Source organism: Salvelinus namaycush, chromosome 18 (assembly GCF_016432855.1).
Source record: "Salvelinus namaycush isolate Seneca chromosome 18, SaNama_1.0, whole genome shotgun sequence".
NCBI lineage: Eukaryota > Metazoa > Chordata > Actinopteri > Salmoniformes > Salmonidae > Salvelinus > Salvelinus namaycush.
The window spans coordinates 21,214,771-21,242,293 of NC_052324.1; the positions used below are offsets into that span (position 1 = coordinate 21,214,771).

A 27,523-nucleotide genomic window follows, 5' to 3' on the forward strand; every position below is an offset into this window, starting at 1 on the left:
GTTCATCTGTAGTAAATTCAATTAATTGGACATGATTTGGAAAGGCACACACCTGTCTATATAAGGTCCCACAGTTGACAGTGCATGTCAGAGCAAAAACCAAGCCATGAGATCGAAGGAATTGTCCGTAGAGCCCCGAGACAGGATTATGTTGAGGCACAGATCTGGGGAAGGGTACCAAAACATTTCTGCAGCATTGAAGGTCCCCAAGAACACAGTGGCCTCAATCATTCTTTAACGGAAGAAGTTTGGAACTACCAAGACTCTTCCTAGAGCTGGCCGCCAGGCCAAACTGTGCAATCGGGGGAGAAGGGTCTTGGTCAGGGAGGTGACCAAGATCCCGATGGTCACTCTGACAGAGCTCCATAGTTCCTCTGTGAAGATGGGAGAACCTTCCAGAAGGACAACCATCTCTGGTGGAGTGCTGCAATCAGGCCTTTATGGTAGGGTGGCCAGACGGAAGCCACTCCTCAATAAAAGGCACATGACAGTTCACTTGAAGTTTGCCAAAAGGCACCTAAAGGACTCTCAGACAATGAGAAACAAGATTCTCTGGTCAGATGAAACCAAGATTGAACTCTTTGGCCTGAATGCCTAGGGTTCTACCTGGAATCAAAAAGCATTTTTCAAAGGGTTCTCATATGGGAACAGCCGAAGAACCCTTTTAGGTTCTAGATATTTTCTAAGAGTGCATGGTAGAAACATGACCACTGCAGAGATTTGGGCCCCGATAACCCTTCACCTGAGAGAATGACCAGAGAGTCCTTTGTAGTCAGCTAGCCAGTCAGCCAACCAGCCAGTCAATCTGCCTTAAAAAAGGCTCTCAGCTCTCTCGATCCCATTTGATAGTTTAAGTCCATGCAGAGTGTAAGGTGGGTGACTGCTCAGTTGAACTCTGAGTGGGATATCTGGCTGAGTTTGTGTTGGCTCTGAGCTTAGCTTGGCAGGCAGCAGTATTGATCTCCTGCTCCCCACTCCTCCCCTCCATCCTACGGGGTGTTACTGGAGAGGAGCTGTCATCCGTTTGCTGTGGAGTGCTCATGTTGATTTCCTCAGTGCCGGGGTATGTTCAACCTGAGCCAGGAATAACAGGCAGCTTGGGCAACGACGATGCTCACTGGATCTGTTTTCAAAAGTTTCATAAGTTGGACACAACTTTAAAAACGAAGATGCAGTGGTGTAAAAATACTTTAAAGTACTACTTAAGTAGTTTTTTGGTGTATCTGTACTTTACTTTATTTATAGTTTGACAACTTTTACTTCACTACATTCCTAAAGAAAAGAATGTACTTTTTACTCCATACATTTTCCCTGACACCCAAAAGTACTCATTACATGTTGAGTGCTTAGCAGGACAGGAAAATGGTCCAATTCCCGCACTTATCAAGATAACACATAGTCATCCACTTATCCACATAACACATGGAATCATGTAGTAACCAAAAAAGTGTTAAACAAATCAAAGTATATTTTTGTATTTGAGATTTTTCAAAGTAACCACCCTTTGCCTTGATGACAGCCTTGATAACAGCTTTGCACTATCTTGGCATTCTCTCAACCATCTTCATGAGGAATGCTTTTCCAACAGTCTTGAAGGAGTTCCCGCATATGCTGAGCACTTGTTGGCTGATTTTATTTCACTCTGCGGTCCAACTCATCCCAAACCATCTCAATTGGGTTGAGTGTGGGTGATTGTGGAAGACAGGTTATCTGATGCAGCACTCATCACTCTCCTTGGTCAAATAGCCCTTACACAGCCTGGAGGTGTGTTGGGTCATTGTCCTGTTGAAAAACAAATGATAGTCCCGCTAAGCAAAAACCAGATGGGATGGCATATCGCTGCAGAATGCTGTGGTAGCCGTGCTGGTTAAATCACTGACAGTGTCACCAGAAAAGCACCATCACACCTCCTTCTATGCTTCACTGTGAGAACCACACATGTGGAGATCATCCGTTCTCCTACTCTGCGTCTCACAGACACAGAGGTTGACATCAAAAATTTGGACTCATCAGACCAAAGGACAGATTTCCAACAGTCTAATGTCCCTTGATCGTGTTTCTTGGCCAAAGCAAGTCTCTTCTTCTTATTCGTGTCCTTTAGTTGTGGTTTCTTTGCAGCAATTCAACCATGAAGGCCGGATTCACAGTCTCCTCTGAACAGTTGAGATGTGTCTTACTTGAACTCTGTGAAGCATTTATTTGGTCTGCAATCTGAGGTGCAGTTAACATTAATGAACTTATCTTCTGCAGCAGAGGTAACTCTGGGTCTTCCTTTCCTGTGGCAGTCCTCATGAGAGCCAGTTTCATCATAGCACTTGATGGTTTTTGCGACTGTACTTGAGGAAACTTACAAAGTTCTTGAAATTTTTCACATTGACTAACCTTCATGTCTTAAAGTAATGAGGGACTGTCGTTTCTCTTTGATTATTTGAGCTGTTCTTGCCATAATATGGACTTGGTCTTTTACCAAGGAGGGCTATCTGCTGTATGCCACCTCTACCTTGTCACAACACAACTGATTGGCTCAAACACATTAAGAAGGAAAGAAGTTCCTCAACTTTTACAAGGCACACCTGTTAATTGAAATGCATTCCAGGTGGCTCCCTCATGAAGCTGGTTGAGAGAATGCCAATATTGTGCAAAGTTGTCATCAAGGCAAAGGGTAGCTACTTTGAAGAATGTCAAATATAAAATATTTTAACACTTTTTTTTTTGGTTACTACACGCTTTCTTGTGTTATTTCATAGTTTTGATGTCTTCACTATTATTCTACAATGAGGAAATAGTAGAAAGAAAAAAAGAAAAACCCTTGAATGGGTAGGTGTGTCCAAACTTTTGACTGGTACGGTAGGTATGCAGTTGCTCCACTTCTCAAAAGGTCAATGGTTCTGATCTGTGCAGTCTGAATTACACTTTGACTAGAGCAGAACCAATATGTTTGTGTATGAGTCAATGTTGTGACCCTTTGTTCTCCTGTACTCCTAGGTGTGAAGCCATTAATAGTGGAAGATACGTATCTCCTCTGTCCTGCACCCATTCTCCAGGAAGAGGGAATGTAAGTACTATAATCACTGAAAGAATATCAGTTTTTCTCTTTATCTGCTGTTTACCTGCTGATGTTTCTGTCACCCATTCTAACCACACGCTATCTCTTTACACCCTGTTGTGTTCCAGGGCAGCCAACCTCTATGTCAGCATGAATGAAGGTCTCAGTTTTATCTCCAGTTCAGTCACCATTACAACAGTGGGCTGTGTAAGTACAGTGGGGTGGTGCATGTTGTTGCAGTACCCCCATCAAAGACTCACATGAACCAATAACTGTCCCAAACTATGACAGTTAGTCCCCTGTAGTTACATGATTACAGGCACTTTAACTTTCTGATGGGTCTCAGCCTTTGCACTGTGGTGGAACATGCAGGTCAGTGGAGACGGAGTTTGACCTGTGTCCCTCTCTCTCTCTCTCTCTTTGTCCCAGTCTGATGGAACCATCCTGGCCATCGCCCTGCTCATCCTCATGCTGCTTTTAATCCTCATGATTCTCTGGTGGTTCTGGCCTCTTTGCTGCACTGTGGTGAGTCACATAAACTATATGTCACATTCACACTCATGGACAGTGTCTTAAAAGTGTGAACCTTTTTAAACTTTTATTTTATTAAATACAAATGGCCCTATATGGTAGACCTATGTGTAGCTTGAAGCATTCCCAGTAAGTCTTTTCTGAGAGAACTCTATGTACTTTATACACTGGCATAATGCTCACAGATGATCACGGATGTATTTTACGGAGTTATTTTATCTGAATAAATCACACTCAAGTCATCTTGCTAATCTAAACAGTATTTCCATGGTGAGAGGGGTTATATGAGTCAGTGAAGGATGAGACTCTTTGGCCTTTTTGCCTCCAATTGATTTAATTAGGCCATTATGCCCGTAGGCCACCAGAGGTCAGTGGTAAAGGTGTGCTGAAGTACTTAGTCCCTCTGTTGAAGTAGTTTGTTCCACTGGAGGGTCACAGAACAGTGGTTCTCAGCTTCAAGGTCGAGGACGATATAGCTTCTTTATGCTGTTCTAGTATTTAGATAAAAACCCTCCCAGCCAGGCCTGACAAAATGGATCACAATTTAACCCCTTTGGTCTCCTATACGGAATTAAAAATGTGTATTTCCCGTCAAGCCTGGAAACAGAAAAGTTGGAAAGACGCAGATTTTTGTATTTTTATATGTTACACTCTCTTTTTAGTTCTTGTCAGTTATTTTCAGTGGAAACCCTTGCCCAGCACTGTTTAGGAGAGTGATGCTATGTTACCATGGGAAATCAGATAGCATCCCAGCCTTTGGGATTGGGAAGCACAGGGGAAAATAATCTAATTTCAAGTAATGAATATTCATTGCCTTGGCCGGGTTCATTTCTAAGGAAATGTACTTAGTTATAGTTGCTCAACGTTTTGTTAGCCATGGACACACCCCAAGCATGTATTTTCCTATAGATTGAGCAAAGTGAATGAGGAAAATACAGATTATCAATATTTACTAAACATCTCAATGATTTTAATATTTTTCTACATCATCACAGGGCTCTGCCAAAATCCAACAGGAGGAGCTGGTAGTTAAAAGCCTACATGTCTGTGAAGATGTCCTTTTTTCTGGAACATATTTTACACCGGGTTTCTTGAATTTCCTCATAGCTAAAAACAGAAAAACAAGTGAGCGTTCCCCCACCCCCTTGTAAATAGTAGGAAAAAGGAGAGAGAAAAACAATTCCTGAGCCATGTGTTTTCATGCAACCCTGTTTTTGGCACACATTACTGTGACATATATTTTAATGTGTTTTTGAAGTACATTTGTTTTTTTACATGCTTGTCACGAGTGTAAACTCCCCCCCCCCCCCCCCCCCCCCTTTTTCTCTCACCATAGATTATCCATGAGCCCCCACCAGCAGTAGTGGAAGACAGTTCGGTAGGTAAACCCTTGATGTTGATTACTTTCGGGGTGTGGGTTAATATATTTTATGTCTTCTATTGGTCTCCAGAAGAAAAGTTTCCATTCACTCACTGTTACACAATGATATGGCTGTTAAATTATGTAATGGCCATTAAGCAGAACATAAATACACTTGCAGCCATTTGTTTTATAGTTAAAGTAGTCACATTCTTTTTTTGGAGATTTTTACTGAACAACAGTTGTCCTTGATGTATATTCCCTATCCACGAGAGAGAAAACCTAGGCTACAAGGACAGTGTAGCACATCCATTTGAAGTGTTAATAGGTGTAGGAACCCATTGCTTATGGTCCATTTTCTTCAATAACCTCAACTCACTGACCTTTAATATTCCCCTTGATTTTATAGACTGACATATGACCAAGCTGTTTCTTCCGCCCATGTCATGAGGACAACACCCTCCCACTATGAAGCCCTGTCTTTCACCTCAGCTCATCCTAACCCCCCCCCCCCCTTACTCTCAGCAAATACCTTCTGATAAAAAGGCATGAGAGCTTCTTTGAACAGACCCTTCTCTGGTCACTGTACAAACTGATCATCCATTTCTATACCTCCCCTGTATGATAAAAATAAAGCTGAGAATAATTGTCCGTTTAGATCACTATATGGGATTCCTTTTTTAGTTTAAGGTTGCAATTAAGGCCTTATTTAAGAGCCATCTGTTTTGGAGTCCCTTTCTTGAGATCCCACTGGGAATTCACTGACTACTCTGATTAATCAAATAATTCTTCAATAATATTTTCTTCACAATAATACAGCATCGCAAATGACTCTAGTTACAAAACATTCTCAACTAGCAACAGAATTCTATCCCGGTCATATGTGACTCATTTTAATAACACTGAGCGTTTTTACAGCCCATACTCATTTAATAATGTTGAAATTATTTTCCTTTTAGTATAAATCCTTTACAACCAAAGTTGCATCCAAAAATGGAATAAAGTCATGGAAGAATAGAGGCAGCCAAAAAGGTGTATAGTGACAGTCCAATTTACTTTTCTTCTCAACTTGTATATCATAGATTTACCAGTCTTTTTAGCTGTTTTTGTAAGATATTGTCATAAAATCCCCTCATTAACCAGCGCATGGAATGTACACAAAAAGTGTGAAGTAATCATCTCCCCCACTCTAATTCAATTAAATCATACAGGAGGTATCTCCTCCAGTTTTCTGTGAAGCTTTTTGCCCATTGTCCGTGTCTCTGTGAGGGCGATGGCGTCAGCCTGTTGTTATTTCCGCCTCCTCTCTGGCAGTCCCTGATCATAGGCCTGATGGATTCGATTAGTCTGAATCTGGGTCTATTAAAGAGCTGAAACATGAGGGGGGCTGTGGGCTCGGTCATTTCCTCTGATCTGACGCATGCCATGGACGGGACGGGAGAAGGCGAGGGGGGGAGAGAGAGGAGAAGGAGACTAATTTAGACATAAAAAGGAAATCATACCCAGGGCCTGAAATATTACATTGTGAGTAGGGTATATGAGAGATGGAGAGGCAGAGTGCTTGGTGTATAGGCTGTACCTCAGAACCAACAGTGCCAGTGTGTATGAAATGATTAATCATCTCACACCCTGAATTTTTATTAACCCTGTCTGGGGCATTGTGCAAAGAGTGGGATCTTTACACTATCTCTCCCCCCACCACCACAGGATGAGGAAGAAGATGGGATGCCTAAGAAGAAGTGGCCCACGGTCGATGCCTCCTACTATGGGGGCAGAGGTGTGGGTGGAATCAAAAGGATGGAGGTGAGCTTCGCTGGAACCCTGCTGTATTTAAGCTCCGACAAGCTGATTTCATAATAATGTACTTGCCCTCAATCACCTGTCAATCTACAGCTGTTCTCTCCATGCTATTTGATCTAGGAACTCTGTTTGACAGATCAGCAATGGCAAACAACCAAGCACACACTTAGTGGTTGGCCGAGCACGCCCCCATTCACATCGACGGGGCTGTAGTGGTGCGGGTTGAGAGCTTAAAGTTCCTCGGTGTCCACATCACCAAGGACTTATCATGGTCCAAACACACCAACACAGTTGTGAAGAGGGCATGATAATGTCTCTTCCCCCTCAGGAGGCTGAAAAGATTTGGCATGGGCCCTTAGATCCTCATAAAGTTCTACAGCTGCACCATAGAGAGCATCTTAACTGGCTGGATCACCGCCTGGTATGGCAACGGCTCTGCATCTGAACGCAGACGCTACAGAGGGTGGTGCGTACGGCCCAGTACACCACTGGGGCCGAGCTCACTGCCATCCAGGACCTCTATACCAGGCGCTGTCAGAGGAAGGCCCTAAAATTGTCAGACTCCAGCCACCCAAGTCATAGACTGTTTTCTCTTCTATCGCACGGCAAGCAGTACCAATGCACCAAGTCTGGAACCAACAAACCCTGAACAGCTTCTACCCCCAAGCCATAAGACTGCTAAATAGTTAACCAAAGAGCTAGTCAGACTATCTGCATTGACCCTTTTTGCACTAATTTTTAGACTCCTCATATACGCTACTGCTACTGTTCATTATCTATAAATATTTACCCCAATTACCTCGTACTCCTGCACCTCGACTCGGTACGGTACTCCCTGTATATAGCCAAGTTATCGTTACTCATTGTGTATTTGTTCCTTGTGTTATTTTTCCTAAATTTTTCTCTCTGCTTTGTTGGAAATGGCCCTTAGGTAAGCATTTCACTGTTATGCTTCGTAAACAATAGGTGTAGACTGTGACAAATTGAATGTGCCAGGTTGAAATTAAGCTAGACATGTTTAAAAATCTCTGCTTGTTATTATTTGTCAGGTGCGTTGGGGTGAGAAAGGCTCTACTGAGGAGGGAGCCAAACTGGAGAAGGCAAAGAATGCCAGGGTGAAAATGCCTGAGCAGGAGTTCATACAGTCCCCCACCCGCATTCTCAATAATGGCATGCGCAAGCCTCCAGGTCCTCACAAGTGGTACTCACCAATCAAGGTATTGACATGGCCAATATAAAAGAAACGCATTGCACACAAAGCTGTCAAGTTCAATCACATACTCAACATGGCTTCCTATATTATATACACTGAGTGTACAAAACATTATGAACTTGACATAGACTGACCAGGTGAATACAGGTGACAGCTATGATCCCTTATTGTTGTCACTTGTTAAATCAATTTAATGAAGGAGAGGAGACCAGTTAAAGAAGGATTCTTAAGCCTTGAGACAATTCAGACATGGATTGTGTATGTGTGCCATTCAGAGGGTGAATGTGCAAGACAACATATTTAAGTGCCTTTGAACGGGGTGTGGTAGTAGGTGCCAGGCACACAGGTGTGTGTCAAGAACTGCAACGCTGCTGGGTTTTTCACACTCAACAGTTTCCTGTGTGTGTCAAGAATGGTCACCACCCAAAGAACATCCAGCCAACTTGACACAACTGTGGGGAGCATTGGAGTCAACATGGGCCAGCATCCCTGTGGATCGCTTTCGACACCTTGTAGAGTCCCTGCCCCAACGATTTGAGGCTGTTCAGGGGGAGGGGGGGTGCAAGTCAATATTAGGAAGGTGTTCTTAATGTTTTGTATATTTTGTGTAAAGACTGATGGGATGGGTTGAAGCTGGAGTTGATTATGTAGGAATTTCATGTGGAATATTTGAGTGTTGGTGTCCCAGTCCTTAGGTGACCACTGGCATGGTGCCCCTACGCACAGGTCCAGGAGCTAGTTAAAGGCATTGTTCTATACATCCTGACAGTCAGCAGGGGATAGCTAATATAAACCAGATACACACTTGACTGACCTCCAAGAGACAAGGGCTGCAGAGCTAGCAGTTTTGTGAAGAAAAACAGATTATTTTCCAACCTCTTAGCAGTGGCTGGGTCTATGCAGAATTCACAATGATCAAATATCATTTGTTCAGGCTCTGGCTTTGAGGAGGAAAATTGAAATAATCTGAGTCAGATGTTTTATCATTAAATCGGATTACGATCTACAAAGTGAATCCTCTTATTGGTGACAGATAGGCATTCAATGACAAAATTGTGGAGTTGTGGTTTGAGTTCGAAAGTATGACTATGGAGTGTAAATATACATGCTGTATAGCGACTTAGTCACAATACATACAAACCCACAAAAAAACAAAAAGCATTATTATTGGTATTGTGTACTGCTCTGTGATTGCAGGGCAAATTGGACGCTCTGTGGGTGTTGCTGTCGAAAGGCTATGACCGCGTGTCTGTGTTGAGACCACACCCAGGAGACAAGGTAAGAGCCAACAAGCTGGATACATGTAGACAGAGCAAGGCTCATGTGAGGACAATAATCAGGCCCACGTATACTAGCCAACTCTGACTGCTTCAAATTGAACCCAGTGCTCTCTGAAACACGTCATGGTTTCCATGGCAGGAAAATGACTTCTCTTTGCAATTTTCCTGATCCAGAAACCTGTAACCAACTGACATGTGCAGTAACACAATTGTTCTGTACAGGAGTCTCTAAAACATACAGTACTTTAGCTATACTATTATATCACCACATGATGTTTATTGACCTGTTTAAATCTCTCAGAGCGAAAGGTTCTGAAGTTGAACTATTTAACAATAAGGTCTTACCTACCCCAAGTGCACTGAGTGCTTGTCTTTTCCTACTAGCACTAACTTTGCTGATAACTACTTTGTTGGGGGAAAGGTACTTGCTACGATTGTGATATTTTGTTGTCTCACCTAGCTATCTTCAGAGGAATGCACTAATGTAAGTCGCTCTGGATAAGAGTGTCTGCTAAATGACAATGAAATGAAATGAAAATAATTATATCCACTACCATTCAAAGTTTGGGGTCACTTAGAAATGTCCTTTTTGAAAGATGTTTTATTTTTTTTGTCCATTAAAATAACATCAAATTGATCAGAAATACAGTGTAGACATTGTTAATGTTGTAAATGACTATGGTAGCTGGAAACGTCAGATTTTTTAAAATGGAATATCTACATATGCGTACAAGGCCCATTATCAGCAACCATCACTCCTGTCTTCAAATGGCACGTTGTTAGCTAATCCAAGTTTATAATTTTAAAAGGGTAATTGATCATTAGAAAACCCTTTTGCAATTATGTTAGCACAGCTGGAAACTTGTGCTGATTTAAAGAGGAATTAAAACTGTCCTTCTTTAGACTAGTTGAGTATCTGGTGCAGATTCGATTACAGGCTCAAAATGGCCAGAAACAAAGACCTTTCTTCTGAAACTCATCAGTCTATTCTTGTTTTGAGAAATGAAGGCTATTGCCAAGAAACTGAAGATCTTGTACAGCGCTGTGTACTACTCCCTTCACAGAACAGTGCAAACTGGCCCTAACCAGAATAGAAAGAGGAGTGGGAGGCCCCGGTGCACAACTGAGCAAGAGGACAAGTACATTAGAGTGTCTAGTTTGAGAAACAGACGAGTCACGAGTCCTCAACTGTCAGCTTCAATAAATAGTACCTGCAAAACACCAGTGTCAATGTCAACAGTGAAGAGGTGACTCCCCCAGATCATCACCGATCCTCCACCAAATTTCACACTGTGGATTGTAGGCTTCTCCAGGTCTCACACCCACTGAAATTTGGTGGATCGGTGATGATCTGGGGGTGCTTCAGCAAGGCTGGAATCGGACAGATTTGTCTTTGTGAAGGACGCATGAATCAAGCCACGTGCAATGTTGTCCTGGAAGAAAACTCGACAATGTTCCCAAACTCTGAGGATTGGTTTTTCCAGCAGGACAATGCTCCATGCCACACAGCCAGGTCAATCAAGGTGTGGATGGAGGACCATCAGATCAAGACCCTGTCATGGCCAGCCCAATCTCCAGACCTGAACACCTTTGAAAACCTCTGGAATGTGATCAAGAGGAAGATGGATGGTCACAAGCCATCAAACAAAGCCGAGCTGCTTGAATGTTTTTTGCGCCAGGAGAAGCATAAAGTCACCCAACATCGATGTGAAAGACTGGTGGAGAGCATGCCAAGACACATGAAAGCTGTGATTGAAAATCAGGGTTATTCCACCAAATATTTATTTCTGAACTCTTCCTAAATTAAAACATTAGTATTGTGCTGTTTAAAAATGTTCTTTGCATTATTCGAGGTCTGACAATACTGCATCTAATTTATTTTGACCAGTTGTCATTTTCTGCAAATAAATGCTCTAAATTACAATATTTTTATTAGGAATTTTGGAGAAATGTTGTCAGTAGTTTATAGAATAAAACAAAAAATGTTAATTTTACCCAAACATACCTATAAATAGTAAAACCAGAGAAACTGATTTTTTTTTCTTCTATTTTCAATATTGTAGAATAATAGTGAAGACATCAAAACTATGAAATAACACATATGGAATCATGTAGTAACCAAAAAAGTATATTTTAGATTCTTCAAAGTAGCCACCCTTTGCCTTGATGACAGCTTTGCACACTCTTGGCATTCTCTCAACCAGCTTCATGAGGAAGGCTTTTCCAACAGTCTTGAAGGAGTTCCCACATATGCTGAGCACTTGTTGGCTGCTTTTCCTTCTCTGCGGGTCCATCTCATCCCAAACCATCTCAATTGAGTTGAGGTCAGGTGATTGTACAGGCCAGGTCATCTGATGCAGCACTCCATCACTCTCCTTATTGGTCAAATAGCCCTTACACAGCCTGGAAGTGTGTTGGGTCATTGTCCTGTTGAATAACAAATGATAGTCCCACTAAGCGCAAACCAGATGGGATGACATATCGCTGCAGAATGCTTTGGTAGCCATGTTGCTTAAGTGTGCCTTGAATTCTAAGTAAATCACAGACAGTGTCACCTGCAAAGCACCACCACCTCCATGCTCCATGGTGGGAACCACACATGTGGAGATCATCCGTTCACCTACTCTGCATCTCACAAAGACACAGCGGTTGGAACCAAAAATCAAAAATTTGGACTCATCAGACCAAAGGACAGATTTCCACCGGTCTAATGTCTTTGCTCGTGTTTCTTGGCCCAATCAAGTCTCTTCTTGTTATTCGTGTTCTTTTAGTAGTGATTTCTTTGCAGCAATTTGACCATGAAGGCCGGATTCACACAGTCTCCTCTGAACAGTTGATGTTGAGATGTGTCTGTTACTTGAACTCTGAAGCATTTATTTGGTCTGCAATTTCTGAGGCTGATAGCTCTAACTTATCCTCTGCAGCAGAGGTAACTCTGGGTCTTTCCTGTGGTGGTCCTCATGAGAGCCAGTTTCATCATAGCGCTTGATGATTTTTGCAACTGCTCCTGAAGAAACTTTCAAAGTTCTTGAAATGTTCCCGGATTGACTGACCTTCATGTTTTAAAGTAATGAGGGACTGTCGTTTCTCTTTGCTTATTTGAGCTGTTCTTGCCATAATATGGACTTGGTCTTTTACCAAATAGGGCTATCTTCTGTATACCACCTCTGCCTTCTCACAACACAACTGATTGGCTCAAACCTGTTAATTGAAATGCATTCCAGGTGACTACCTCATGAAGCTGTTTGAGAGAATGCCAAGAATGTGCAAAGCTTTGAAGAATCTCAAATAGAAAAAATATTTGTTGATTTGTTTAACACTTTTTGGGGTTACTACATGATTCCATATGTCTTATTTCATAGTTTTGATGTCTTCTATTATTCTACAATGTAGAAAATAGTAAAAATAAAGAAAAACCCTTGAATGAGTAGGTGTTCTAAAACTTTTGACCGGTAGCGTCTATTTTAATTATTATTATTATTATTATTATTATTATTATTATTATTATTATATATGGAACTATGAAATCCAAGCAAAAAGGAATCAGGTTTTTAATGTCACGTGCACAAGTACAGTGAAATGCCTTTCTTGCAATGTTAAGTGTTAACATTTTTACTTGTAATTTAGTAAAGGGTATATTGGTTAGAAAATATACTTTTTTTTTTTTTTTTTACCCCTTTTTACTCCCCAATTTCGTGGTATCCAATTGGTAGTAGTTAGTCTTGTCTCATCGCTGCAACTCCCGTACGGACTCGGGAGAGGCGAAGGCCATGCGTCCTCTGAAACACAACCCAACCAAGCCGCACTGCTTCTTGACACAATGCCCATCCAAACCGGAAGCCAGCCGCACCAATGTGTCGGAGGAAACACCATACACCTGGCGACCCGTGTCAGCGTGCACTGCGCCCGGCCCGCCACAGGAGTCGCTAGTGCGCGATGAGACAAGGATATCCCTGTCGGCCAAACCCTCCCTAACCCGGACGACGCTGGGCCAATTGTGCGCCGCCCCATGGGCCTCCCGGTCGTGGCCGGCTGCGACAGAGCCTGGACTCGAACCCAGAATCTCTAGTTGCACAGCTAGCACTACAATGCAGTGCCTTAGACCACTGTGCCACTAGTGAGTCAATAGACTATAATTAACCCCATCACTCCCACCACCTCCATAAAGCCAGTCTGTTTTTATTTGGTGACTCATGAATCAGGCTGTGCGTAGGGGTTGGCAGGAGTACATTTTGAAACAACAGAAAATGTAGCAACCGAAATGGGCACAGCTGTTAGCAATAAAGCAGACCTAGAAAGAGAGAACTGAAGAGAAAACTGACTTCAGAAACTACAGAAACTAGACATAATGTATCCCAATTTAATGAATTCACCCCCGTCCGCCCAACTCACTTTAGAGGGCGATATCTACTAAGCTAACATATGGAATTTTTTTCAGATGGTTATACCATTGATCATTTTGCTATTTTATTTTAGAACCCCTGTAGGCATAAGCAAAGTATAAAAACATTATTTGATGAAACATTGAATTTGGCCTTACTGCTGTTAACTCATAGAAATGCATTGAATAACACATTTATACATCGGAAAACAGTCAAAAAACAAATCAAAAGGAAGAATGTTTTTAAGTGTTCTGTATCTGAGCGATATGAGAAAGCTCAGGATATATATATTTTTTTACATATATTTAACCCCTTTTGTTTTGGCACATTCTTCCCCATATTCACTTGTATTCATTTCTACCACCCAGTACTGGGTTACCTTCAGGCGACTCTTGTGGAGCCTCTGAGTCTCAGGTTTCGATAGTGAGATCCAAATAGTTACTAGCTCAAACCATTCTGATTCAGTGGATTGCGGCCATTGAGCTATTAAAGAAATGGACACAGCGCCCAAGATGACCAACCGTTGTTTTCAACGTACACTACTCACACTCACATACGCCATTTCGAATTTGCTGCCATCTTTCTAGATCCGGTTTTACTGGGATTACTACGCATGTGGACAGACAGCTGGATCATGCGAACATTCTCCGGGAACTCAGCCAGCTCAGGGAGCGTGCCAAGCATGTGGACAGCTAAACAAACCAACCGCCACTTCCCCCTCGCCAGCTGGGCTCATAACGTCAGAGTATGAATATAAAATGTTCATATCCTCGGCTGTGAGTGATGGGGGGGGGGGCATCAGCGACAATCATTTGAATTATTCAATGTATGTATTGTGCACAAAGGTGATGACTAAAGTCCTTATTAGAAATATTCTAATTTGACTTCTCTATGGGGCCGTCTATGGGAATTGTCTTTTTGGGCCGTAGGTTAGTTAACTGTCCTCTGGGAATTCGAAAGCGTGCTTCCAGACCGGAATCCTGGGCCTTGATGTGATGCAGCCCATGCAAAAACAGGAAGTCTCTAGTGTAAACACACAGAGTTTTATTTAATAAAAGGTGTTGATGTCAACAATTTTTCGTGCGGCCACAGACATCGACCTCAGTTGGTTTTAACAGAAGGTAAATTAAATATAAACCCCCTTGACAACTCCTCCTCCCAGACTGGCTGACCTCTACTGTTCAGAGCCTGTCCTTGGAGAGTTACAGGCTTGTGATAAGAGCTGTGTGACTGGGCTGGGGGCTGGGAGGGAGGGAGAACAGAGAGGAATATTGATTCTGTAGACTTTACTTCCTCCTTCACTTAAACCTGAATTAATGTTTAGCTATTCAGGGTGGATGGAGCTGAAGTGCATTGTCAGCAAAGTTCTTCAATCATGTCATCTGAGAGATGGGCACAAACAATGATTTCTGCAAAGATATTTGCATTTTCCAAAGATTTTGGCAATGTTGTGCAATGTGGCTGATTTTATTAGTTTTCTTCCGTGTATATAACGCCATGTGGGTTATTGTGTGACTTGTTGATGAGTGTGAGGATATTACAGTACACTCTTAGAAAAGAAGGTGCTATCTAGAACCAAAAATAACCCCTTTTTGTTCCAGGTAGAACCCTTTTGGGTTCCCTTTCCACAGAGGGTTCCACATGGAACCAAAAAGAGTTATCCTATGGGGACAGCCGCAGAACCCTTTTGGAACCCTTTTTTCTAAGAGTGTAAGGTACCCAGCAGGGCGAGGGTAAGCACTGGGGTATGCAGGGGGCACATGAAAGGTTTGGGACACTGACTGCACACAAAGACCAATGCAGTCTTCTTAGGTAGAACTGTTTACTGCAGCTCCATTGGCCTGCACTCTCCACTGTAAGATGGTGACGAGAGACAGTGGAAATGACACAGAGACATCAGAAAATGTGGAACGTTGTCATGACTCATGACATTGCCTTCAGCAAAGGATAGCACATAAGAGGAAATAATAGTTTACAGGAGAAAAAATATACAAAATAAAAATTACACTCTATTGCCTATCACACTATAGATGACTGCTGGCTTTAATCACCACTGAGCCTTTCATAATTAACAGTAGGAGTTCGACCTTCAGAAAGCTGTTCATTAGTATACAGGAAGCTAGGCGGAGAGCTCTAGTTTTCTTGTTGACTCTCAGTGAACAAGGCTGCTCTGGTTGCAATTAAGATCTCAAGTCAAGGCATTTGTTTTTAGTTCCCCTCAAATCAATGCATCTGCGAGGGACAGAATCTGGTCACGACACAAGCAATACTGCCTCTGGACATTTCCTACTCAGTCCGATGCCCTTTATCCAATGTTCCAGTGCCCTGACAGGGCTAGTCGGGAGAGAGCTGAGCCCATGCTTCCTCCGCTGCCCCTGTGTTGGGGCTGTAGGGATTTCAATTCGAGACAAGGAAAACATTGATGTGGTGATATTAGGGTTGCAAAGCTACTGGTCATTTATCAAACCTACCAGAATCTTCAGTAATTTTGCCATTGATTTTTTTGTTAATTACCAATCTTTAAAAAAAATGTATCCATATATAGTATTCATTTTTATATCTGTGTCCATACTGTCCATGAGTTTCTAGTAGATAGACCATATGTTCAAGAGAAATAATCAATGGCAATATTTTCAATTAACTCTTTCAACTATTAGCTTTTTCCACAAATGCCACCAGTGTGACGCATATTGACATGGTGCATGTGAATTTAAAAAAAAGTATATTTCATGCTTAAACCCTCATATCAAACACCAATGGTATTCACTAAGTTGCTTGTTTATATTTAGGATAATGTTTTACATCTTTTACATCATCTTTTACCTATTATTTTAAAATCATCTTATTTAATCTTCCATGTGATAAGGCCGCACAGACGGCCAGAGATAATTACAGACACCTGTGATAATCTGCTGTACTCAAGGGCCAGCCCAACATTCAATTCGCGCATATATGTACAAAATGTATTTCAGCAGATTTCGTGCGTTTTTGTGCATTTTTGGGGTGGTTCAATTCGTTTGAAAATACACGAATTTCTGTGCTACTTAATTCGTGCGAAAAGACACGAATTTAACCAGTAGGCGACACACAAGCCGTTGCAACAACCATAGACGCGATCGCCTGTATTTATTTATTTTACGTTATGAATATATAGATATTTTGTCTTTTTTTAACCATACAACCATAAGAGGTTATATATATATTGTCTTTTTTAATCCCTATTAAAACATTGTGGTTTTATGCCTATATGTACTGTTTTCGATTTTTCTGAACAGACTTTTCAGTATAGAATGAATGTAAGCAATGCATGATGGTTAATGGTGTTTTATTCGGTTGTAGTTCCATGTATTTCTTAAAAAATAAACGTGTAAACCATTTTTATTGACCAGAATGTAACTGAAAATACAATGGCAGCCTTGCCATTGTCCATCAATAACAAAACATTTTTTTTTCATATAACATTTGGGGAAACGTATGCAGTCATTGTAGTCTTACATTTTGTTGGCCAACCAAAATTACAAAAACGTTAACCCGTAATAAGGCTAGGGTGGCTGAGTGTAAATACATGGCTCTGAGTGTGAGCACCTTTTCACTAGAAACGTTCTTGTGTTCAAATTACCGTCAGTACGAAATAGCTAGAAAGCTTTCGTATTTCCACTTGGCTGCACCTACGGTTACGATAACGATAAATCAAGTGCAATACCTGCGTCGACCTGTGTCGAGCAGCAAAACACCGGAAAGCTTCTAGCCTAGAACAAGAATAGTTACCTCATCCGGTCATGTGACACTCTGGATGCCCCCTAAAAGAAATTTCAACCGTTTTGAAAAATGACGCCTGGTAACCCCCCAAAAATACCAGGTGCACGAAAAGTTTGGACTTTTTTCGAAAACCTCCATAAATCACTCAGGCCAGCACCCATTGATTTGGGGCAGTAGTATAGTGCCCCCAGAGCGGGTATGGAAGTCTGGATCTCCCCTAAAAGCATTTAAGGCTCTGTCTGTCTTTAAGCACCATACTTTTTCACTCCATCCTTGCTGTGTGTGTGTGTGTGTGTGTGTGTGTGTGTGTGTGTGTGTGTGTGTGTAAGAGAGCTTTCCTTTGACATCTGTTTAGAGAAATTACTGATTTACAGTTCATGAGGGTTGACCGATTCACACATTTAAAGTTTTGGAAAGATCTGACTTTTTTTAAACCTTCGAAACAGCACCTATGACCCCATTTTAAGGCACTTTCGGTTGGCACAGGAAGCTATAAGTAAATACGTATCCTGATCGGGGTATGCTTTTACAGAATCCTGAGTTTTAAGTCTATACGTTACAACTGACTGGTTTACACAGGGTTGAATGCACTATATATCACAAACTGCTGGTTGGGTATGGCAAAACACTTTTAGGGTGATTTTATCACTTCCGGTTGCTCCAGGAAGCTTAGAATCAACACAGGTAGACCTCATAGTGGCTTGATGGATTGTCATTGAAGACAGGTTCATAAGACATTCATAACCCACATAGGCTTCAGGTTGAATTTTGGGGTGCAGGCAAATGCACGTTACATTTGCAATATGATTCAACAGTGAAAAACATCACATCATATTGCAAATGTAACATTACATTTGCAATAGGATTCAATGGGCATGTACCATTACGAATTTGGCATTCTCTTAAATACTGCAGAAATGCAAAAATGACTGGCCTGATGACCTCGGGATGGCCGGGCAGTGATAGTGGTTCCTCTCCATCGCTCGTTGTGTTAAATTTCATCATGTCGATTTTGGTGATGGTACCTCACTGTTGAAACATATTGCAAATGCACAAAAGTCAACTAGCAAGTCAGTGTCCATCAGTCAATTAGATATTTTCAGACACCAAACTGATACCATCTGACTCCAAACTCACTTTTTCCAACTCGTTTAGAAGCCAACTATCACATATTTCAGAGCAGGCCCAAAATTCACAGCGCCTTCCATTTAAACCATAATAAAACAAATAATACGTAGTTATGTTCTAGCTTCGGGTCCAGTTCTCACATTATGTTTAGCCCTATGTGAGGCGACCTCGAATCCCAAGTTTCGGCTCGATAGGTCATTCGGTGCCCGAGCAAAACCTTAATTGGTGCTGAAATTCCACTTTTTTCCATGCCTTGCTACGGGGTCCGTCTCTATGGGCCGAGCCGGTTTCAATGCACCTAGTCTTGCAACTCTGGGACTTTTCTAAATGTCGCCATTTTCATAATGCTCAAAATGAATTGAAGTCATTGCAAATGCACGAGGCTTTTTATCAGTCCGAGAACCTTCTAGAGCCACATAACTCACCGTTCTTAATCGACCTGAGCTCTAGAACAGGTTTGTAAAGTTTCAGAACTCTAGGTCTGACGGTTCTTTAAAAGTTCGAACAAAAGTAACTATTACAGGCACTGTCTGCCTCTAAGCCCCTCAGTGTGTCACTCCATCCTTTCTGTGTGGGTGTGTAAATTTTTCCTTGAAATCTGATGGGATGAATGACTGATTTACAGTTCATGAGGGTTGCCTATTCACATATATTAAGTTTTGGAAAGATTTGACTTTTTTAACCCTTCGAAACAGCCCTTTTGACACCAATTATGGCACTTCCGGTTGGCACAGGAAGCTGAAAGTAAACACATATCCTCATTGGAGTGGGCTTTTACAGAATCCTGAGTTTTAAGTCTATACGTTAAGAACTCACTGATTTACATAGGGTTGAATGCACTATTTCTCTCAAACTGCAGGTTGGGTATGGAAAACACTTTTAGGGTGATTTAACCACTTCCGGTTGCTCCAGGAAGCTTAGAATCGACACAGGTAGACCTCATAGTGGCCTGATGGATTGTCATCGAAGACAGGTTCATAAGGCATTATTAACCCACATAGGCTTCAGGTTGAATTTAGGGGAGCAGGCAATGTATTCCTATGGGGAGACATGTCATTGTAAACTGTTTGATGTAAACACCTTCTTTTAACTGTTAAGGGTTAATGCCACACGGTCAATGTTAGGCTTGCACAGATCAGGAGGACCTTAGGAACGTTCCTGAGGTCAAATTGTGCTTCTAACCTTAACGGTTCTCTCGCTGTCTCCCAAAAGCAAAAAAATATGAAATTGAGGTCAAAGGGTCATTTGGGTCCTTCTTGTCCCTGTCGCTGCACTCAGACCGAGCGAGCTACGGTCAAGCGGGGCATCTCGTTGAACTCGGCACGGCCTGGAGATAATGGTAATGCCATTGCAGGCTTTGTGTGTCTTTAAGCACCGTACTTTTTCACTCCATCCTTTTATCCCCTTTTCTTCGTGGTATCCAATCGCTAGTAATTACTATCTTGTCTCATCGCTACAATTCCCGTACGGGCTCAGGAGAGACGAAGGTCGAAAGCCACGCGTGCTCCGAAGCACAACCCAACCAAGCCGCACTGCTTCTTAACACAGCGCGCCTCCAACCCGGAAGCCAGCCGCACCAATGTGTAGGAGGAAACACCATGCACCTGGCCCCCTTGGCTAGCGCGCACTGCGCCCGGCCCGCCACAGGAGTCACTGGAGCGCGATGAGACAAGGATATCCCTACCGGCCAAACCCTCCCTAACCCGGACGACCCTAGGCCAATTGTGCGTCGCCCCACGGACCTCCCGGTCGCGGCCGGCCGCAACATAGCCTGGGCGCGAACCCAGAGACTCTGGTGGCGCAGCTAGCACTGCGATGCAGTGCCCTAGACCACTGCGCCACCCGGGAGGCAGATCTGACCTTTTTAACCCTTCGAAACTGACCCTATGGCACCATTTGAAGGTACTTCCGGTTGACATAGGAAGCTGAACGTGAACACATATCCTCCTTGGGGTAGGCTCTTATATAATATTGAGTTTTAAGTCTTTATGTTAAGAACTGACTTATTTACAGAGGGTTAAATGAGTGTGTGTTATTTCATAAAATCACATAAAATCACAGAATTCTGGCAGAGCTTCGAGACCCACTTAAAAAATGTTCGTCTGAACACACTGCAACTGGATCTGTAACTTTTTTCTTTTTTAAACTGCTTTTTGTGAACATTACCAATTTGTCAATGTACGATTTCTCTTAAATTACGATAGATAAATGGCTGGTTCTTTTTTTCCTGACACCGTATGCTTATGTACTTTGACGTGAAGCGGTCAAATTAGCACCCTACTTTGCGTTTTTGACCTTTAATCCCAGAAAAATGGCCATAACTCAAAAAGCGTTGAGGCCTCAACGCCATCTTGTTCGGGGCCAACTGTCCATTACGTCTTCGAAATATTTTCCGTTTAGGAGAAAAGGCCACATGCATTTGCAATGTACTTGTGCATTTGCAATATTATTTATTTTCCCTCTGGTGGGAATTTCCGAGACTGCGGAAAAATGACTAAAATTTGTTATTTTTATAAAACGGAAACCGAACGTCCGAGAGATTTTGTTTGATGACTTCCTGAAAGATCTCTCCCCCGCGCACGGCCCGACGCCGTCCGCGAATTTTAGAAACGTCGCCGGACGTCGAGTAAGGGACCGTACATTTGCAATGTGGCGTTTCTCACTAACCATATGGCGAGTGCTAAAATGTTCCCTTAAGGTATGGAAAGGCCTTGGAAAGGCCATAAGTGTAAGCCAACATAATTCATTATTTTACATTAACATGTAATACATGCATTATGAAGAAAATGGTGTAATTTAGGCTCCACGAAATATGAAATGGGTTATGAAGAAAATCGTGTATGGTTGCCTACATGACAAAAAGGCGTTCTGATTACAAGTGCACCAGTATCCAAAGTATTAAGCGAAATCAAGCACAGAAAACAGCATTGGCATTAATAAAACAATATTTCCCACGAATTAAGTCGCACGTAAATGTGCGTCTTTTCTCAAAATCTGTTCAGCAAGTCTAAAACAGTACATATAGGCATACAACGACACATTTTAAAACATGGTTAAACAAAGACAACATTTCTGTATATTCATGACGTTGAATTAGCCATTAAGAAGAACAAAAATGAAATACAAATTATCGCGTCTATATGGTTGTTGCAAAGGCTTGTGTAGCCTGCTGGTTAAATTTGTGTCTTTTCGCACGAATTAAGAAGCAAGTAAATTCGTGTCTTTTCTCACGAATTAAGCCAGACAAAAACGCACAAAAACGCACGAAATCTGCTGAAATACATTTTGTACATATATGCGCGAATTGAATGTGAGACTGTGTTGCAAGGGCACACACTAAAAGTGTGTGCAAGATGGCAATCGGCAAATTTAGCATGGTGGCAGCACTTTTACTTTGTTTGTTTTAAACATCACTGAAAATAATTGCATCTGCATCTAGATGAAAGAATGGTAAATTCTCAGCAACTTCTCAGTCCTGCCAACCCTTTTGATGGCATCCAGCACTTCGGATTTGGAAGGAATGTTATATACCAAACTTTCATTAGACCATGGCACAAACCAAAACGATCATCCAAGGCCAGTATGAAATCACAAATTAATTGTGGAGATCTTATAATAACTCTATGCCTTCTCCTATCGAGTGATATCCATCAATGCCCTCCACCTCAGTTTATCACAAACACCATCAAACGGCCTATGCACCTCCTGCAAACGTTGGGTTAAGACTAACTGCAAAGCTTTGGTATGTTATGGAATGCGTGCAGTTGATTCATCTGAAATCCAGCTGTCCTAGTTTTGGGCATTGGGTCAATGAAATTTACCTTTGCTGTCGGTGTGCTGTACCGCGGGGTGTCTGAGCATCGAAGGTGGAGTGGGACCAGAGGACTCACCTAGGATGGAGAGCGCACCAGAGGGGGGCTCCACAGCAGTGCACAGGGCACCAGAGGCGGGGGACGTGGTGGTGAGGACGACAGATTAGCGGTAGGTGAGCTGGCAATGCGTGCACCTGGGGAGGGGTGCTCCATAGCAGCAGAGGCAGTGCAGCGGGAGGCGGTTACAAGTGGATCGGGAATTCAGCGAGGTTTACATTTAAACGTCAGAAGCCTACTACCGAAAATTGATGAGATATGCCTGTTGGTTCACAAATCAGATGTGGGTGACTTATGTTTTACAGAGACGGTGGGATTCATCTGTTCGTGACTCAGAAATTGAGATGGGCAATTACTCTGTCAGGAAGGATCGGAATCAGAACGGTGGGGGTTTATTTGTCTTTGTAAGCTCGAATATTGCTTATAACGTCAGTTTGGATTTAATCGATGATGTGGACATTGTCTGGCTGGATGTCTGGTTTCCCAATAACAAGCCGATTTTTGTTGGGTGTGTTACAATCAGAATGCATTCTATTAAGGTCTCTAAATTGTCTGTAGTGATTCCCTGGTGAAGGAAATCATTTTGTTAGGGGATTTCAATACTGATGTCTGCAAAATGGATAGCCCAACCTACAATGTATTTATGCACTTCTGTAGATCATTTGCTCTGACCCAAATGATAAAAGTTCCCACCAGGGTATGTGAAACAGTGCAAAGTACGATTGACTTAATATTGATGTCTGATAAATCCAACATTTTTCAGAGTAATAGTAATATTTGTTTTATTTTTACATTTTGCACAAGGAGAGTTTTTAAAGATATATGTAGGTGTCACTAAACTGTTAGACAACTGTGTTGAAATGTTTAGGGAGCAAGTGGGTAAACTTGACTGGTCACCTGTGCTGGATAGTGTAGGGGTAGACAGTGCCTGGGAAGCAAAATGTAGATTCCTTGATGTGGTGAATGTGATGGCTCCCCTAAGACGGGTCAGGGTAAAGCAGAGCGAGCCCTTGGTTTAATCATGACATTCTAGAATCTATCAAAGCAAGGAATAAGGCCTTTAAGAAATGTAAGAACTCAAGAGCAGCCTGATTTTTCTCCTATATAAACATCACAGAAATGAAGCACAGAGAAGGATGGATGAAGCTAAGTGGGGTTACTTTGCTGATTTTAAAATCATTGAGAGCAAAAATTATACTAAAAAGCTTTGGAAATCATTTTAAGGAACTATGCTGTAGTAGTTCTACCAAAAACAAACTAAACAGTATTGGACTGAACATCAGGGGGGAGATGGAAAAGCAGAAGTTGCCAATGAATTGAACTCTTTTTATTTAATTTATTTTAACTTCTGTTGCCAGTAAGCTGGTAAGCAAGCTGCCCACCAGTTTTGGTTTGTATGGAAACAACCAAGTCAATAAGTATTATGCAGAGCCAAACGTTCTCTTTTGTAAAGGTAGCAACAGCTAAAATAGCCAGTACACTAGCCAAGCTTAAATGCTCAAAAACCACAGGCCTGGATAATATTCCTGCGAGGTTTCTTAGAGATTCTGCTGAGATTATTACCCATATTGTTAATCTTTCTGTTGAACAAGGCATCTTTCCCAGGGACGAAACAAGCTAAAGTTATACATACAGTATGTATAAGGGGATAAAGTCTGACCCTGGGAATTATAGGCCTGTATCTATCCTCAGTATACCATCAAAGATCCTGGAGAGATTTGTACATAGGCAAATTTATGAATATGGCAACAAGGTCTAATGTATGATTTTCAGTCAGGGTTCAGAAAAACATACTCCACTTATTCACATCTACTTTACTTGACTGACTTCATCAGGAAAGAGATTGATGAGGGAAATCTCTGTGGAATGGTACTGCTTGACCAACAGAAGGCCTTTGATACAGTTAACCACTGTCTCCTAATCTCCAAACTAGAGGCACTAGGGTTAAGCAGTATCCCTCTAGGCTGGGTAAAGTCCAACTTGTCAGGTAGGGAGCAAGTGGAAGAGGTTAATGGTTCACTGTCTCTGACAAAACCAATGAGTTGTGGCATTCCGCAAGGGAGCGTGCTCGGGCCTCTACTGTTATAAACGATATGAACGATGCTTGTTCTTGCCGTCTTTTCCTTTATGCGGATGACTATACATTTATGTTGTCTCATAAAAGTAAAAATATGTTGGAGAGCATACTTAGCACAGAGCTTACTAACATTAGCAAATGGCTTAGAGATAATAAGCTGCACTTTAGTAAAACTGAGGCAGTTATTTTTGGGTCCAGACCTAAATTGTGTAGGTCCTCTGAAATCAGAGTGGAATTAGGGGGTGAGGTGCTGACTACTAAAATCTCTGTTTGCTACCTGGGACGCATCCTTGATGTAAGCCTGGGAGGTGTGAGCATGGCCACTAAAGTGCTAGGGAAGGTTAATGCCAGGACTGCGTTTTTGGCTAAAAAGTCCAAGCGGTTTGACAAGGACTCCATGAGTGTTAGCCACTGCCCTCATTCAATGCCATTTTGACTACGCTAGTGCTTCCTGGTTTGGGGGCTTATCTAAGCTTCTGAAGGGGAAGCTTCAGATTGCCCAGAACAAGCTGATCAGGGTAGTACTGGGTTTGGTTTACAGGAGTATTTATGGTTCTGCGCCCAGATGTCTAACTGATTACTTTCCCCATGTTAGGGATGCACACTCACAGCACCTGATCAGGCATTGCAAATGTGTGCTTATACAGGTTCAGGAGTAATGCTGGGAAAGGTATTTTCTTGTATACTGGAGCCTCGGAGAGGAATTGCCTCTGCCCATAAAAACTGTCCATTGTGGGCAGCTTTAAAAATAAAGTAAAAAACAGTTTGATGCCTTCTGTTCCCAATAGAATGTACCATACAATGTAATTGCAATGATGAGATATGTTCTTCTGCTTTGTTTTTGTTTTGTTATCATCTCGCTGTCATACTGTGTGCAACCATGTTGGATCTTGCCTAGCCATCTTGTCTCAAGAAGACCACAATGGAAATAAGTCCCAGACTTTATCCTCAATGATTTTACTCATGTGCATTTATGGCTAAGTTTTGTATGTGCTTGTTTTTTTAAATGGTTGAATTAATAAACTAAACACTAGATGTCTTGTGATAATTACATAAAATCCTTATAAGATACCAAAATTCTAGTAGACATTCCAATAGCATTCCAGAAACGTGTAGAATCTATGCCAAGGTGCATTGAAGCTGTTCTGGCTTGTGGTGACCCAACACCCTATTAAGACACTTTTTATGTTGGTGTTTCCTAATGTTCCAAACCACTGGCTATTGTTTAGAATATAAATACATGAATCTTAAATCATAGGTACTCTCTGATCTTTGTCCTTTTAAGGATTAGGACTTTGACATTGTTTAGCATCACAAATATCTTCTTTTGAGTAAATTCTTTTGCAGCAAGGATATTTCTTTGGATGTAGCGCTGACACTATGCAGACATGAAGGGGAAATCAGAGAATGTGTGTTTGTCTCCCCAACCCAGCGATATGAAACAGAAGTGTAGACGACGGACAATGTACACGCCCTTAAAAAGTTGGTTGCCATAATGTAGGAACATCTAGTGTAGTGGTCAGTCCATTCCACGTTGTTATGCCTCCAGCTTTTATTTTTTTAATTTAACAGCAAATTCAACTGACCAGCTCACCTGACGAAGCAATAAAATGTGTCAGTGGAGGCTGCTGAGGGCTCATAATAATGGCTGGAACGGCGCGAATGGAATGGCAGCAAACATGTGCTTGTTGACGTATTTGATACCATTCTACTGATTCCGCTCCAGCCATTACCACGAGCCCGTCCTTCCCAATTTAAGGTGTTGCCAACCTCCTGTGATGTGTCTTGTCACTGGTGTCTGTGGAACATCAATGTGACTGACTTTCCTAATTTTAATCATGAGCTCTGTCTCTCAAGTCACTTTTATACCTGGTTCTAACATGCGTCATTTGCCCTGATCTTGTCCTCATTCTGATGTGCCCACAATTTTAGACAGGTGTAGTCGATTTAAAAGACACATTGGGAACTGATTTTGATCAGATCTTATAAGTATAAACTGGCAAGATCAGGATGAAGAACGCATGTTAGCGGCAGGTATAAACGGGGCTTTAGATATGTATGGAGACTGGATAATGCATACCTTTTATTGCCTTTTACTATGAAGCACACCACCTCTACAACAGCAGTGGATTCAGAAGTAGTACATTGCGTTTTTCTCACCTTGTCTCTGTCTTACGTTTCAGGGCCGATGCATGAACTTCACCCGGGTCAAGTTCAATCCTCCTCCTTGCTACCCCCACTACAACCATCACTCAGCCCCCATCTACACCCCTCCAAGAGGATCAAGTCCACCGCCTCCCCAAGGCATGCTCCCCCCTCCCCCCAACAGCCCCCCAGCATCCCCTTCACCATCCTCTACCTCCACACTGCCCTCAACACCCCCTCCTTTTTTTACCATTACACCTCCACCTTACACTCCTCCTCCAACTCGAGCCCTTCCTCCAACCACTCTGTATATACCCCCTCCTATGTGCCCCCCCTCCCCTCCACCACCTGCATCCCCAACCGGCGCTCTACCCCCTCCACCAGGACGAGGCTCCCTGCCACCACCTCCTACCCGCCCACCACCATGCCCATCTGTAGATCCTCAGTAGTGATTGGAAGAGAGAGGGACACGGGATGACTAGGACAAGGAAGATCAACAGGAATTTGTCCTGTCTCCCCTAAATCTTTGACTGTCCCCTCATTCCACTGCCAGTCAGGATATCTGTGTGGCTCACACCACAAACAACCAGCTGATGACTTGTCAACTATTTGTCTACAGTGGCCCATGTACACATCTAGGTCAACAGTACAAAGATAAGTTGTACTTAAGGTTCTACAGACGTCTCCTGATGGACAGCTTTCCTCATAGAAATACATCTATGTTGTCCATAGATGGCCAGGTCTGTTACCTTGTCAATGTCATGAGGGCTAAGCTCATCTCTTCCATTCTAGAACCAACAAGAATGGATGGATATCATTGTGACAAAGCAAAGCCAAGTGTTGGATGTTTGCCTCTTTTTCAAAAAAGTAAGGCTCTAGAGAGTTGGCAGAGGTATTATATTCAGAAAAAAATGGAGAGATGTCTCCAAAATG

The 27,523-nt window shown here is 42.2% G+C and overlaps 1 protein-coding gene across 1 annotated transcript in view; it reads left to right on the forward strand.

Annotated features, from left to right (window-relative positions):
• The window catches only part of LOC120062873 (anthrax toxin receptor 1-like), a 54,942-nt gene extending 27,903 nt beyond the window's left edge, over positions 1-27,039 (forward strand). Inside the window, exons 12-19 of the mRNA XM_039012940.1 lie at positions 2,986-3,055; positions 3,175-3,253; positions 3,476-3,571; positions 4,914-4,955; positions 6,645-6,740; positions 7,787-7,954; positions 9,148-9,228; positions 26,629-27,039. Coding sequence (XP_038868868.1) covers positions 2,986-3,055; positions 3,175-3,253; positions 3,476-3,571; positions 4,914-4,955; positions 6,645-6,740; positions 7,787-7,954; positions 9,148-9,228; positions 26,629-27,039 — 1,043 coding nt within the window. The remainder of the gene's footprint in view (positions 1-2,985; positions 3,056-3,174; positions 3,254-3,475; positions 3,572-4,913; positions 4,956-6,644; positions 6,741-7,786; positions 7,955-9,147; positions 9,229-26,628) is intronic.
• Positions 27,040-27,523: the final 484 nt, after the last annotated feature.